The sequence below is a fragment of the Hoplias malabaricus genome, chromosome 1 (genome assembly GCF_029633855.1).
Source record: "Hoplias malabaricus isolate fHopMal1 chromosome 1, fHopMal1.hap1, whole genome shotgun sequence".
Lineage (NCBI taxonomy): Eukaryota > Metazoa > Chordata > Actinopteri > Characiformes > Erythrinidae > Hoplias > Hoplias malabaricus.
The window spans coordinates 56,589,960-56,603,739 of record NC_089800.1 but is presented as its reverse complement, the minus strand read 5'-3'; the positions used below and the strand labels follow the sequence as shown (position 1 = coordinate 56,603,739).

Here is a 13,780-nt window from a genome sequence, read left to right as displayed (position 1 = left end):
GGCAACGCAAGAACAAGCAAATTAAAAGAACAGTTAGGAAGAGGACAGAAATCAATAAAACCCATCTAAGCCAAGTAATGGCAACAGTGTTTGACATCAATTCAGCTGCACTGTTTTCAAACAGGGAATGACATCCCTAGAGTCTTTCACTTTTCTAAAAATAAAATGCATGGTGAGAGAGGGCCACGCTTAATCTGATCAGTCCCTAAAAGCAATGCTCCTGAGATACTGTGCAATTTATCAAATGATCTGATATGTTCCTTTACTAGTTCCATCTGTCACCACAGCATGTTATTGGCAGAACAAACAGTAAGAGCCAATGTTGTGTAGCTTTAAATGTTCTCTACCTGCAAATATGGCTTTAATCTAACTATTACAGTTTGGAACATAAGCTCTGAATTTATTTGGTATTTGTCATAAGATGTAACAGATGCACTGCTACAGATACCAGTCCAGAAAGAAACCACAAAAAGGATGATTAAGTCCCTATAGTAAGAATACAATAAGAGATTACAGATAGTACATTTATAGGACCATAACATGAATATATTGGCTTCAGAAATGCTTATATCACGATACCGAAAGCAATTATTTCTGAAGCTCAGAACTGTGCATGTGAGCCTAAGCGAAAGTAGGATCAAAGCAGCACACTTCTCTAGATGAGAAAACTGGCATGAGTCCAGGTGAAAATCAAAAGAGCATACTACACAATGAAAAAGCCTATTTAAAAGATTGTGGATTAAAAAGGGACACATCACTCTAAGCTTCAGGACAGCTGTCCTTCATGTGAAAATGCTTTGTAGCCGTTTAGCCAGGCAAACTACCTGAGGTTAAGGTCCACTGCTCACTGCTTCACTATGAGTCATTAGCTTTTAGAGGACATGGCTTGAATTTGACACCATATAAGCTCCAAAAATCTGGAATATTGTACTGCTTATTAATTGCACACACATTAAAAGGGTTGCAATATTTTCAAATTTGAAAATACAATGAAAACTAGAAATATGTTTTCATATTTGTTATGCCAGTAAAAAAAATATGCATGGGTGATGGACTGTATGGAGGCAACTGAATTGTTACCTCAAATAAGATGAAACCATTTCAAAAACATCTGAGACCAAGAATTAATTCAGCAGTAATAATTAAACTTTGTACCTGCACAAGTGTACTAAGTTTAAAAATATTTACACCAGTCTACTATAATGCACCATCACAGGCTTCACTTGATCTGAAGATGGAGGCAGGTGTGAAAAGGTGAGTTCATTATATCAGTTTCAGATGAGACACAGACTGCCATGGCAACCACCATGCAAAGCACACACAGATTCACAAGTACAACAGCCAGTGTAAATACAGGGTGTGTAACCTGCCAACAATTGTCAGTTGTCAATCAAAGGTCCTATGTAAAATCACACAAATGAGAAATGAAATATGACTCTATACAAGGACAGATCATGCTCAAAGATGTGATGTCCCACTGTCATGAATACTTTTCCCAAACCACATACATTAACAGACATCAAATACCCACTGCCAAGATCTTACCTTCTTCTGACATATAGCCGATATCTCAGCTGTTTGGGTGAAACCATACAGGTATTTGTTACAAAAAAATCACAGAATCAAAAAATAAAAACCTCAGTCAAGTCAAAAAAAATCACCCAATAACCAAATGACACAACTTTGGCTAAATATGTTGCAGCCTCGTATATACAGATTGGCACCATTTCTGAGTGTCTACAAAAAGCTTTATGATTTTATTATTTATGAAGAAAAGTGGGCAGGAGGTTCATAAATAAATATGATTTTACTCTCCATCATCCCACATGCAAACCTACAATTATTTATGTCTATCAAGCCCTCCATATTGGGTTCACTGTGTGTGGTCTGCCTGTGTGAGAGGGACATGGGTAAGTGTGTGCGAGTGTAATTGTGCACAAGTGCTACATGTTGACTAGCAACGCTGACCTTGGGGTAAGAGTACATCAACAAGCCACTCAGCATGGTCTCTGCAGAGGTAAAACATAAGAAAACATCTCTTAAGAAACACATTTGCAACACTGAGTAAGGCCAACTTGCCCTGATATCATTTGCATTGGAAATGCAATTATTTATCTCAATTTTTTGTGTCAGAATAAAAGCTGCAAACATAACTAAATTACAACACCAATTATAATGTCAAATCTACCAGTATGTAATATTATACTCTATTTTCCTTTTGCGCAATTATTTCCTGTAGATGTCTTAGAAAAAGAGTGAAAGCAGTGAAACAGACAAAGGCTGAATTTTTTAAATATATATAACTGAGGCTTCTATGTAATTGTATGAATACCTTTGCAACATAGAATATTCAAAAATGAAAAGAAATAAATTTTAGTATATGTATAATAACAAATTAAATTCTAATATACACAAATAAAGGAAAGTTTGAATTGTAATGTAAAAATGTCTTTCATTATATTCCATCATCAGTCTGTTCATTGATGACAACATATGGTGCACAATTATGTAATATATAAATTTTGTTAAGGAACAAACAATAATAACAATAATGTTTTTCCTTTCTCCTATAAAAAAACCCCTTTAAGATATTACATCTTGCATTGACAGCAACAATATTTATACAGACAACCTTTGTCCCTCATACAGTCTTGTCCTAAAGGCCAATATTGACAAACACAAACTGGCAGAAGCCTTACCAAGCCTCTACAGCCTCTCACACCCAGCCTCACTGACATCTCTTTTAACAGTACTTCAAGTCTAACAGAATATCAGATTATACAAAATGTGAGACAAGGCCCACGGTTATAATCCCATTACCTACTCTTTAGGAAAAGGGAAGAACAAAACTATTATAACTATAGAAATGAATAAACAGAATGTTCAGATTCTCATGTAGCATGAAGTGTGCGCTGTGGATGCAGTAAGACCTACCCAGCAATCCTCTGACTACATTCTTCACAGATATAGAGTGGAGGGGGCTTGTCTCCCAGGGCAACAGAGAGAGTAGGGTCAATGCACATCTGAGAGGAGAAGATGACAAACATGTTGCAGGACACCAGAGCCATATTACTACAATAACTGTCAGATAAATTAGACAAAATTGATGAGAGGAAGCAACCACCAGCAAAATGTACTTTAGTCCTTATCTGCTAACCATATCACTGCTGTAATATCAAATTATATTTGCTGGTTTTTGGTGTCTTTGTTTTTTTTTATATATATATTTGTAAATGGTCAAAGTTTTTGCACTCCATAATGAATTGTCAAAAGGAATAGGTCCATAAATAATTAGAATTAAATATCATCATTTATGTATATGTATATATGCCATTCAAGTTACACTGTAGTTCTAAAAAACCTGTAATGTGTAATGGTAAGTTAAAGGACAGTGGCTGGGCTATTGCTCATAATGCAATGTCCAGTAATTTACAGTTGTCTTCCACACATGCATCCACTCCATCCTCAGGCAGCACAGGGTCATCTCTCCCCATTAAGCTCCCTCACCTCCAACCCATAAAGCACCATCCCCTACCAGGTTTGTAGTAATTGAAATGCGGCACCTGTCTGTTCTTGTTCTGCTTCTCAGCTCTGTCTGCAGGCTGAGCCAATATAGACACAAATGGCCACAAACATTATCAGTGTGTGTGTGTGTGTGTGTGCGGGAGAGGGAGCTAAAGGGATTATGTGTTTTCAAAATAAATAAATGAATTTAATGTATATTCAGTAAAATGTTTATACATCACCTTCACTGCAGGTTTATTAATAGAATTATGACATTCAATATGCTGGCAGTGGATGGGATTCCAAGCTGTACAAAGAAGCCATGGGAGCACAGAAAATGTAGAAGGCATTCAATTGAAGGGATAATTGACAATTGTGACAAAATTAGAAGCTGTAGATACAAGGTAAACTAGACCTTACTGACTCACCTGTGTACTGCAGTCCCCTGTATTCACTAATCGCACCCGGTGGCTTGAGATTCGGCCAGTAGTGGAAGAGCATTTGAACGGCAGGTGGCTTTACTTGGGATGGCCCATAAGATATCACATAAAGAAGGTCCTATTAAACAATAAAAAAATGTTTACTCATGTAGATCATTCAGAAAGAAGTGAAACACTATCAAAAGATAAAGAAAATGCTAAATCATTACCTTCCACACTTCTTGCTTATACTTCATTAGGCACTCCAAAAGTTGACAGTGGTACACTAAAAACAGCATCAAATAGGATTCTTAGGTTGTATACTGAGTGGTATTTCTGTTTTTGCTCACTGAAATGGAGGTTGTACTAATGTTCATGTATGACTGGTGTAGTTTTCAATCCAGACATGTAAGAGCTTTAGAAACAAGAGTATTGTCTTACAGACAGTAGAAACATATTTACCAGGGTTGGAGGTGTACTGCATAGCAATCATCAGCATAGAGGAAGCAGAAAGGTTGACATATGCTGGTACGCCTCCTTCTCTTCGAGTTGATCCCACTGGAAAACAAAAGAAAATAATAAAGGCAATAGTATACGTAAAAATGAATATCCAATTCTCTGTACAATAGAATGTTAATTATGCTGATGCTTATAATATAATGTTCTTGCACTAAACATTTCAAATGTTTGAGGTCTTTGACCATTCTCTCAGTGTCTGGCACAAATTGATGAGCCACCAATCATCATGTAAATAGTGAGCCTTTGGTGGAAGCTCCTTTTGTACCTAATCATGACACCCTCGCCTGTGAGCATGCTGTCACCTGCTCATTAATGGAATGTTTGTATCTTGAATTTATCTTGAACATTCTAAAACGTTTCACCCTTATTTTGCCTGCGTCCCAACTGTTTTGGACATCACATATTTTGATTTTTATTGCATTTTACAAAATGTCCCAACTTTTCTGGATATGGGTTTATATGTTTTTTGTAGTGTGAATTAAATCTGCAACAGTTTCAATTCTTGTTTTACCTTCCGTTGCACGATGACAGTGAAAGCAACATACTCACGTATAGCCATAGGGAGGAAGGATGTGCTCAGGTATTCAATGATGTCTTTGTGTAGGAAAGGAGGGAAGGTGGCTAAAGTGGAGATCATAGTATATGGCAAAGTGCTGAGAATATCATCGCTCAGAAATGGTAGCAGGCAAGTCGTTGTATAAAATATGGCCTGTCCCAGATCTAATAGAATAAATGAAGAAAAAGCAAAGAGACAAGGAAAAACAACAATGTAACTACCTACTACCTCACATAGATTCATAGTTTCTGGACTTAAAAAACAAATAATTCATAGACCTCTAAAGACTATTATGAAATGAAATATAAAAAGTTGCCCACAATGATTTACATCCTTTGTATCAAAAATAGCAAGACTGTGATATGTACAGATGGCTGTCAGCTCAGATAATCTGTGTTTCTTAAGTATAACAAGCCTAAGAAAAAAAAGAAAAAAAACATCTATAAGTTAATAAGCAGCATTTATATGAGTTGTTTAGAATAGTTTTCTCAGCAACAACAAGAAAACCCTAACTGGATTTTAAGAGTACACAGCGTGAAGCATCTTAGGCTTAAAATGTAAGCATCTTTTTTCTTTAGATGAAATATTCATAAACATAAACAGCTCCCACACAGAAGGCAGACAGATGGGCAAACACATTCAAAGACACTTCGGCAGGAGCTTTGCAATTGCTAATTTGCTAACACAATGAGTGTGTAAGAAATGACTTTTAATGGTTAACTGCTTTTAAATCACCAATCTTTAATTTAAATGATGAACTCAGAAAAGATAAAATTTCATTTTATTTTTTGTTTTGTTTTATTTTTATTTAAATTTGGGCTTTATCTGCCATACATACATAGATTTTCTTGCTTTGGAAAGACTCCAGTCCTGGATTCACAAAACCACAAAGGCATAGAGATTTTCCCCACTTCTTACAATATCAATATAGATATATAAAAACAAATTTGGCAAGAAAAATATTTGTTAAAACTTGCTTATCATTGAAGACTTTCGATGCCAATGACCTACAGGGGACACAGGCCTAGACTCTTCAATCTTATATTTAATTAATAACAAGCCTTTTGGTGTTAAATGTATTTTTTTCTCTACATTTAAATTAAAAATGGACTGTTTTGGTATTTCATCTCACGTTGTAGTACTGTTTAAATGGTCAGAAAAGTAGAGGACCCTGATGAAATCATCACTCACCGTGCTGACCGTGCTGCAGCAGGGGCACCAGGTCAAGCAAGGTGACGAGGGTGGCATAAAGCCCCTGATAGTCCAGAGAGGGGTACTCTGAGAGCTGAGCGTCCCGACTCTGCTGGGTGGCACCCCCCCGGTCGGCCGGGGCGTCCCGCAGAACGCTGTAAAGGAGGGAGCGAGTAACTGTAGGGTTGATGGAACTGACTTGTGGTCTTAGAGATGGGGTGAGTGGGAATGGCACAGGAAAAAGACACATGGTCATGGGCACGGCCAAATTGGAAGCTTCCTGGCTCTCCTTCCTGCCTGTACGGGACAGGATGCTGCTCCGGGGTAGAGGGGAACAGGGGAAAAAAAGAGACAACAAAGACACAAAGAAACAGCACATTACATTGAAATGGTTCTACAGAGACAGTGTAAGTAGAAAAGAACCAAACCCAGATAAAACCCACATAGGATGCAGTGTCTCCACTCAGTAAGCATGTGAAGCTTTCTTTTAGACATTATAAAAAGTAATATTCTTTCATTGTTTTATTTTATTAATTTTTTTATTTATTAACAGTTTTAAATCTATAAACAGAAGCTTGCAAATAACTGCAATGATCACTGCATCTCATGCGTATCTGGTGACAAGGAGCAAAAATACAAAAAAAATGGCATGTTTTCAGTGGCAGCCCCGTACTTCTCCAGAGGAAAAGCTCTTGGAAACACTGCCCCATTCTTATTAAATCAATTGTAGGGCAGCTGTAAGTCAAATCATTTAGGAGGCCAAATAACCATGCTTTGTTCAAGAACAAAAAAAGAAAGAATGGCAGGGGCTGTCAAAGATGAGAGCAATTTTAAATTGGTTTGGGCACAATACAGAGATGACACTTCTGAAACATGCTTCAGCCAGTAATAAACATGTGTGTGAGGTTAGACTAAAAGCTCCTTGGTCACAACACATGTTTATTGCATCATAAAAAATAATGTCAGTATGTAAATACATTATGATACTGTCTCAGTATCATTGGGGAAGAGAAATAATGAGATCCAACAGGCATATGGATTTCAAGTCTAAAATAAATGTTACTAATCTACGGTTGGGGAAGAAATTGTAATGGAAAAGGAATAAGGTTGCTTCAAACGGGATGGTTGGCAGCATTATGCTTGTGAACTAATGGGGGATGGACATTTGTGTTTGCTGTCTCCTGGGAGTATTTTTTCCCTAATTCTCTGAAGAAAAATGGCAGCAATATTTGTTTGAGCTAGGATGGGCTTGAGAGCATTCGGAAGAGAAAACTTGGTCTTTGGATGTACATTACAAAAAAAACAAAAAAACAATAAGATGTTTCATTTGTTAAACTATAAGCTGTAAGTTAAAAACATGTATGTGCAGTATTGGTAGCATTAGATAATAACAATGATGTTATTCAGTGATTAAACAGTGCTGCTAAAATATACAAATATCATAAAATAATACTCTTTAAGTTTTCAAGCCCACTTCGCCACTGTTTTGTTTTTTACATTAACCCATTTTAAATAAATGGAAGGAATGTAAACAATGGTGGACAACGCTACATCTTAAAGAGTATAATTTTGTGTCTCTGTTCTAGCTGACATCATCCATAATTAGATATCTTATTACACAAATACTAACACAAAGACACAAACTGGACTTACAGACAAACAAACAACAGTATATCCCTCCCTTAACAGGCTGTTTTCCTACACATCTATATATTTACAATTTAAGACTCAATGGATGAGTGAGCAACTGATCATAGGATACATGTTTGATCTGAAAAACAACTGGGTCACAATATACACAATATACAGCACTGTACATAAATTAGCAGACGTTTTTTAATTACGTTAATTTTTAAGAAAGCTGGGTATAAGGTAAAAAACCCAAGCCTCATTTTTCACCATTACTGAATAGGTTTGTGATCTGATTAGCAGGTTTTGATAAGCAGAATATACAACAAATTTTGAAGGCTAAACTTTGAAAGTGTACAAATATATCTTGCAGATTACACTGAAAAAAATGAAATCAAGTCTTTTGAAAAGAATAAATTAATAAATAATAATAATTTATATTGATATGCAACAGCTGATATTTGCATTTGCTGAAGCTTCCATGTTTTATTATTTTTGTTTTCTTATTTTCAGAGAATAAAAATATTCTCTATGACTGTACTCTATAATATCAACATAATGTTTTTAAATATTGTCCACATTCTGAAGATGCCTTACAATCAATCAGTACAGAAGGATATTACAAGGTCTCCACACATAACCTACATAAGTAATACATACAGACCACTAAAGTAAATTAATACATAAGGGATACGAGTATGTACGGAATTATGGACTTGGCTCACTCATGCATAGAGCTGGAAATGTGCTTCAGCTGGTTTGATTACATTATCTAAGATAAACACTCATCTGACTGAGAGTAAACTAACTTTTGTTAATATTCCTAACAATTCCTGAGTTCTCTTGCCCTTTCATTCTTCATGTCATTTTTTCCCTGCAGTCCCTGCTGAAGCAGTACAGAACTGTGTCCATGTATCAAATATCCATTTGGCTGCTCCATCCTCTGTCTGATATACTCTCTATGAACCCAACATATGCTGTGTCCCTGCCGTCCTGCTTTCAAGCTCCGCTGCTCTCTCTTTACCCCAGGCACTCTGTAAAACAGGTGTCTGAAAAAATATAAGCAAAAAGAAGAGCAGGGAGCATTTCAAACTAGCTATTTTCTCTTTTCTGAAGAGTGCACTGGAAAATGTAGAGCTCTGAATGTGTTATGTAATTGAGCACATGTATTTGTTCCAAATTAATAAATTACTGGATCTACACAATTATTTCCCAAGAATGTAGAAATATAATAAATAGCTGTCTGTTTTATTCATATGGGAATGTCATGTTACATGTTCAAAACGAATAAACCAATGTATTTAATTTCTCAGACATTCTATATTTATAAATAATATTAGGAATGTTTTTAAATCAAGATCAAGCAGATAGCAGATGGACAAACTGCACAGCATATGTCTGTCTGTCCTGTTTCCTACAGTAATTACATGCGTTATCATTGCTGGTGCCCCTCCATTATCCAAAATCAACATTGCTGTAATGAATGTCAGGGGAAATTAAAACCGTCTGAAATTGTGACCCTAATGCGCTATATCAGCAATGGTCTGTCAAACCAATAAATATTTAATCTTGCAGTAAAATAAAGTTTAGAAGACAGCTCTAACTGCAAAATCCTCAATATACTCTTGAAAGAATCACATAGCAAATAAATGCTGATCTTTAATGCCTATGGGCTACACAAACAGTGCAATGGAATGAATTTAAGTACCGTGTAAAAGAAATCAGGAGAGACATGCCCTGAGACCCAAAAGCTCCACTGAAGTTTCATTAGTAGTTATATACAGTAATTAACATTTGCATTTAGAAGAATAATTCAGTTTTTAATAACACTCATATCTACCAGAATATATATTATTTGTAAATAAGTCTGATAAAGTGTAATGGAACCGTTGTTAAAGTTTGATAATATTCCATTAAATACCCAGTCCATTTATGAAAATTAATTAGCAAAACATAGCATATCTGTTAAAGGCAACATAGACGATTCTGGAGAATTATTGTTCTCAGAGCAAAACAACTGCTCTCCTGATTGTATTCATTCAGAAGCATATTTTAAGGTGGAACAGTATCTTTGACTAATGCAACATTTAATTAATTGTTTGTATTATCAGAGTAACTCAGTGCTAACTTGAGCTGTTTAGTTTTGTAGTTTCTATAACATTTTATTTTCTATTTTAATAAATTGAATACATTTGAGCATATTTATGTATTAAACTATTACTTCTCTTTACAGATATAGATTTAGATATTGGACCAAATACATATCTAAGTGTATCTTATGACTTTCTATATTAAATATTAGTAATGAATTAAAGAATTGTTGGTTGAAAAAAGTTTCATGTTATGTCTTTTGTGCCTAATAGCACACTTACCTATGTACTTTTTTTTAATGCATTTTATGCTCTTAATGTAATGTAATGCTCCAGGTTTTAGTAAACCTGTAATACAGTTTTTAGAGGCATTGAAGCTTCTGACATTTGGGACCTTTCACCATGACTATGAACTTCAGTTTCTTTAGAAAGATGCTTTGCATATCAAATCGCTCTGATTGACTTTGTTTTCTTTTTACTTCAGCTGAATTATGCAGGACATTAATAAAATCAGTCGAATTCATCTATAAATAGCACGGGCAGAGACAGAGACAGAGACAGAGACTGGAGCAGATCAAATGATGTAATAAAAAGAGGTATCAAAACACCAACATTTATGCAGGGTTCATAATATGCTTACAGTCACTTCTTCTCTGTAAATAGTCACTAAACTGGCCCTAAGTAACTTCAAACTGTAGAAACACTCAAATAACTTCTATAAGATTTCTGCAGTATACTGTACTTCACCTGTTAGTCCCAGCGTGGTACACTTACCTTAGCAGGGTTTGAGAAAAGTATTTCAGAGTGTTTGCAATGTCTGTTCCAGATGGCACAGGATAAATATTGTGTAGCACACGGTTGTGATACTCTTGCAAGTATCGTATCTTAGACGCAACTAAACAAAGAGCAAAGTAATACATAATCAACAGCAAGCCAGGCCTCAGTGCTGTCACAGATTAGAAAAGTGGTTAATATTGCCCATTGAACATGATATATCTGCCCATTCACAATTTGTGATTCAATGAAAGCAGAGTTATGTTTTAAAACATTACACGATTTACAGAAATTTGGAACATAAACAGTTAAATTAAATTAATCTAGGGTTTTACACATTTTTCTACATTGTCACTGTAGGGGTACACTCGCATTGCCAGACTCTTTAGGGAGCGTTTGGTACCTTAACCTGGCAGAGAACAGCCTACTACTGCAGGAAAAGAAATGGACTGAAACGCAAAAGGACCAATCACGTGTCTGCTATTTTGGCATGACAAGTAGAAGCAGGTAGATAGCCAATCAGAATGCAACTGGCAGAATCCTGACAGTAAGGCCAGATTAATGCACTGAAAGTATCAGACTCTCCGTCAGCTTGTGGGTCTGAGTCTGTGGCTGAGATTACCCTCAAGGGTACAAATTCAGTACCTTCAATTACGGTACATTACTGTATTATATTAAGGAATAATTGTAGATCAAAAATTTTAATTTGTGTTCATTTCATACACCCCATTTTATCTCCATGATTTATCTTATGTTCTTTTATTTTACACAGCTCTATAATGAAATATTAAAAATATTTAAAATATTCTCTTCTGGAGAAGAGAATGTAATGTACCTTTAGGGGACAAAACTGGACTTTAAAACCAATTGTACCTTTAGTATCAATAATGTACCTTTACTGTACCATTTTGTCTGAGAGTGTATATAAAAACAGAGCTACCCAGATAGCAGACACATATGGCCTTAGCTTCAACACTAGCAAATGTTGTGTGCAGTGGATGTGGACCAGCTGTCAAAAACCGGGCTTGACTTGACTAGATTTGGCCCAGATTTCGTCCACAACACACCTAATGTCTGGCCCGTATAAGGTGGACCTGTGGCTAAGTTGAGGCAGCCAGATTCACCATGAGGCAACGCTATTAGTCAAGGTCAAATGTGGGCCCTAAGAGAACTAGATTTGTGGGCCAAATCTGAGCCAAACATGCATTGCTATCTGGGAACACCGCTAAAGAATTGTTTAGGAAAACATAATTGTTTCTTCATTTTTACATCATCTTTAGAAAGATTTTTTAGAGCAACATTATTGAACAACCTAAAAAACAATCAAATGCTTGTTCAAACAAGTATAACCAACGTTGTGTATAGGATCTCCACATCATTTATTTGACAACCATATAATTAAGGTGAGAACCACTCTGAGAATGGAAACTAGGTCTTACACATTTTTAAGCCCTTTGATAAAACCCCCAATCTCCAAATGAGGTTCGTCATCTCCACCAACATCCCTGCTTTTTAGGGCAGAATATGTAATGTACAATATTTTAAGCATAATCCATTAAATATGCCATGAGTGTCTAACCTGCAGGCAATTACATGAAGTATCTGGGGGGGTCAGATCATTCCTGGCCCTGCAGATAGCTATTGTTCGGCTATACATTCGCTCTTAATGTTATGTGTATTAACAGAAGTCGGCCCTAACTTTCACAAACACGGCTTATAGACCAGAAGCACCTTGGGGGTGCAGAGTGGGGGCGGCGGTGAGGTGAAGGAAAACAGAAATAATTGGGGAATATGAGATTTAACGAGAGCAATGGGAGACATCAAAATAGAGATGAAGAACCTGAACATAGAAGAGACAAAGGGGGAAGATGAGATTGAAAGACGCGGAGCGGTGTGTGTGTGTGTGTGTGTGTGTGAGAGAGAGAGCGTATTTTTGGCAGCTTTTTTTTCACAGTACCTGATGAGTGTGTGTATATGGTGATGTTGTCATGACTGAGCTGCTCTGTGGCGCCCATCGGTGACTCACCTGTTCATTGAAAGGGGGGCAAACCAGTTCACACTACACTCTACTCTGGAAAAAAATCTACAGCATTTTTACGTGAGGGTTCAGACTGATCAATTTCCTGATCAGTCTGAAGAAGCAACTTGACCTTGAGAAAAGCGCATCCTTCACGCTTAAATTCAATTTTCCATTTTCCTCAAAACCTTTTAACGCTTCAGTCCAAGGCGCGTCACCATCACCTGAGAGTGAATGGCCACTGCTGTGTTCAGCTCTCTGTATGTGCCTCGCTCCTTCTGAGCCTCGTCTCCTGCAGCAGGAGGACGTGTTGCAGCTTCTTCGCCTTAGCAACGTCTCTCCCTCTATCATTCCTCATCACCAAGGGCAGCTATACCCACATCCACAGCCCTTTTCAGCAACACATTAAACACACTGACCACCACCACAGCGCCGAGCAAATAAGCGGAGTGACAGAGAGAGAGGAAACGTGCCGAGGATACTTACATTGCTCTGCTTTCGTAGACATATCGAAAACGCGCCCAAAAAAAATCCCACGACGTTTTCTTTACCCCTGCGGCGTGTACACTGTTTCCCCCTCAGTGTTAGAAAAGTGAACACCCCCCACCTCTACCCGCTCGAGTTCAGGTTGTACCACTATGACCACATCAGCTGGTTTCTCTCTTCTTTCTGCGCCCCATCCACGCACACAAGCTCACACCCCGTCCATGATCTCACTGCAGTTTAAATGAGCCTAAAATGTTAATGTCACAGCCTCCGACTGCGAAAAACATCCCAAACATAGGCTAAGCTCCTCTGCTCACCTTTGCAGCGAATGGACTGCTCCGCTTGCCATTCATGATATTAATTTCTGACGATCATAGCTTTAACACAACAGCTATCTTAATGTTTCCTCGTTTCTCTAAAAATCATACAGCGATTAAAAATGTAGGGCGTTTGCAGCAAGAACTGAATGTGCAACAGTTGTTTGTTAAAGACGTCTTCCCCATTTTGGAGCGCATTGTAAATTGTTGGTGTTCATTTTAACCTTAAATTATTACAAGCAAATGAGCTCATTATATTTAACTAAAATAAACTGTCA

The 13,780-nt window shown here is 36.9% G+C and overlaps 1 protein-coding gene across 5 annotated transcripts in view; it reads right to left on the bottom strand.

The window, feature by feature from the left end:
* LOC136694000 (protein unc-79 homolog) overlaps nt 1-13,292 on the bottom strand; it is a 48,588-nt gene extending 35,296 nt beyond the window's left edge. For 4 of the 5 annotated variants that reach the window (XM_066667326.1, XM_066667331.1, XM_066667352.1 and 1 more), the window contains exons 1-11: nt 13,186-13,292; nt 10,683-10,803; nt 6,190-6,503; nt 4,992-5,162; nt 4,386-4,481; nt 4,154-4,209; nt 3,933-4,062; nt 3,747-3,811; nt 2,935-3,023; nt 1,969-2,009; nt 1,546-1,574 (exon numbers count right to left, since the gene is read on the bottom strand). In XM_066667326.1, the coding sequence (XP_066523423.1) occupies nt 1,546-1,574; nt 1,969-2,009; nt 2,935-3,023; nt 3,747-3,811; nt 3,933-4,062; nt 4,154-4,209; nt 4,386-4,481; nt 4,992-5,162; nt 6,190-6,503; nt 10,683-10,803; nt 13,186-13,207 (1,134 nt within the window). In that variant the 5' untranslated portion in view covers nt 13,208-13,292. The remainder of the gene's footprint in view (nt 1-1,545; nt 1,575-1,968; nt 2,010-2,934; nt 3,024-3,746; nt 3,812-3,932; nt 4,063-4,153; nt 4,210-4,385; nt 4,482-4,991; nt 5,163-6,189; nt 6,504-10,682; nt 10,804-13,185) is intronic. The other variant, XM_066667356.1, reaches the window with a different exon arrangement.
* Nucleotides 13,293-13,780: the final 488 nt, after the last annotated feature.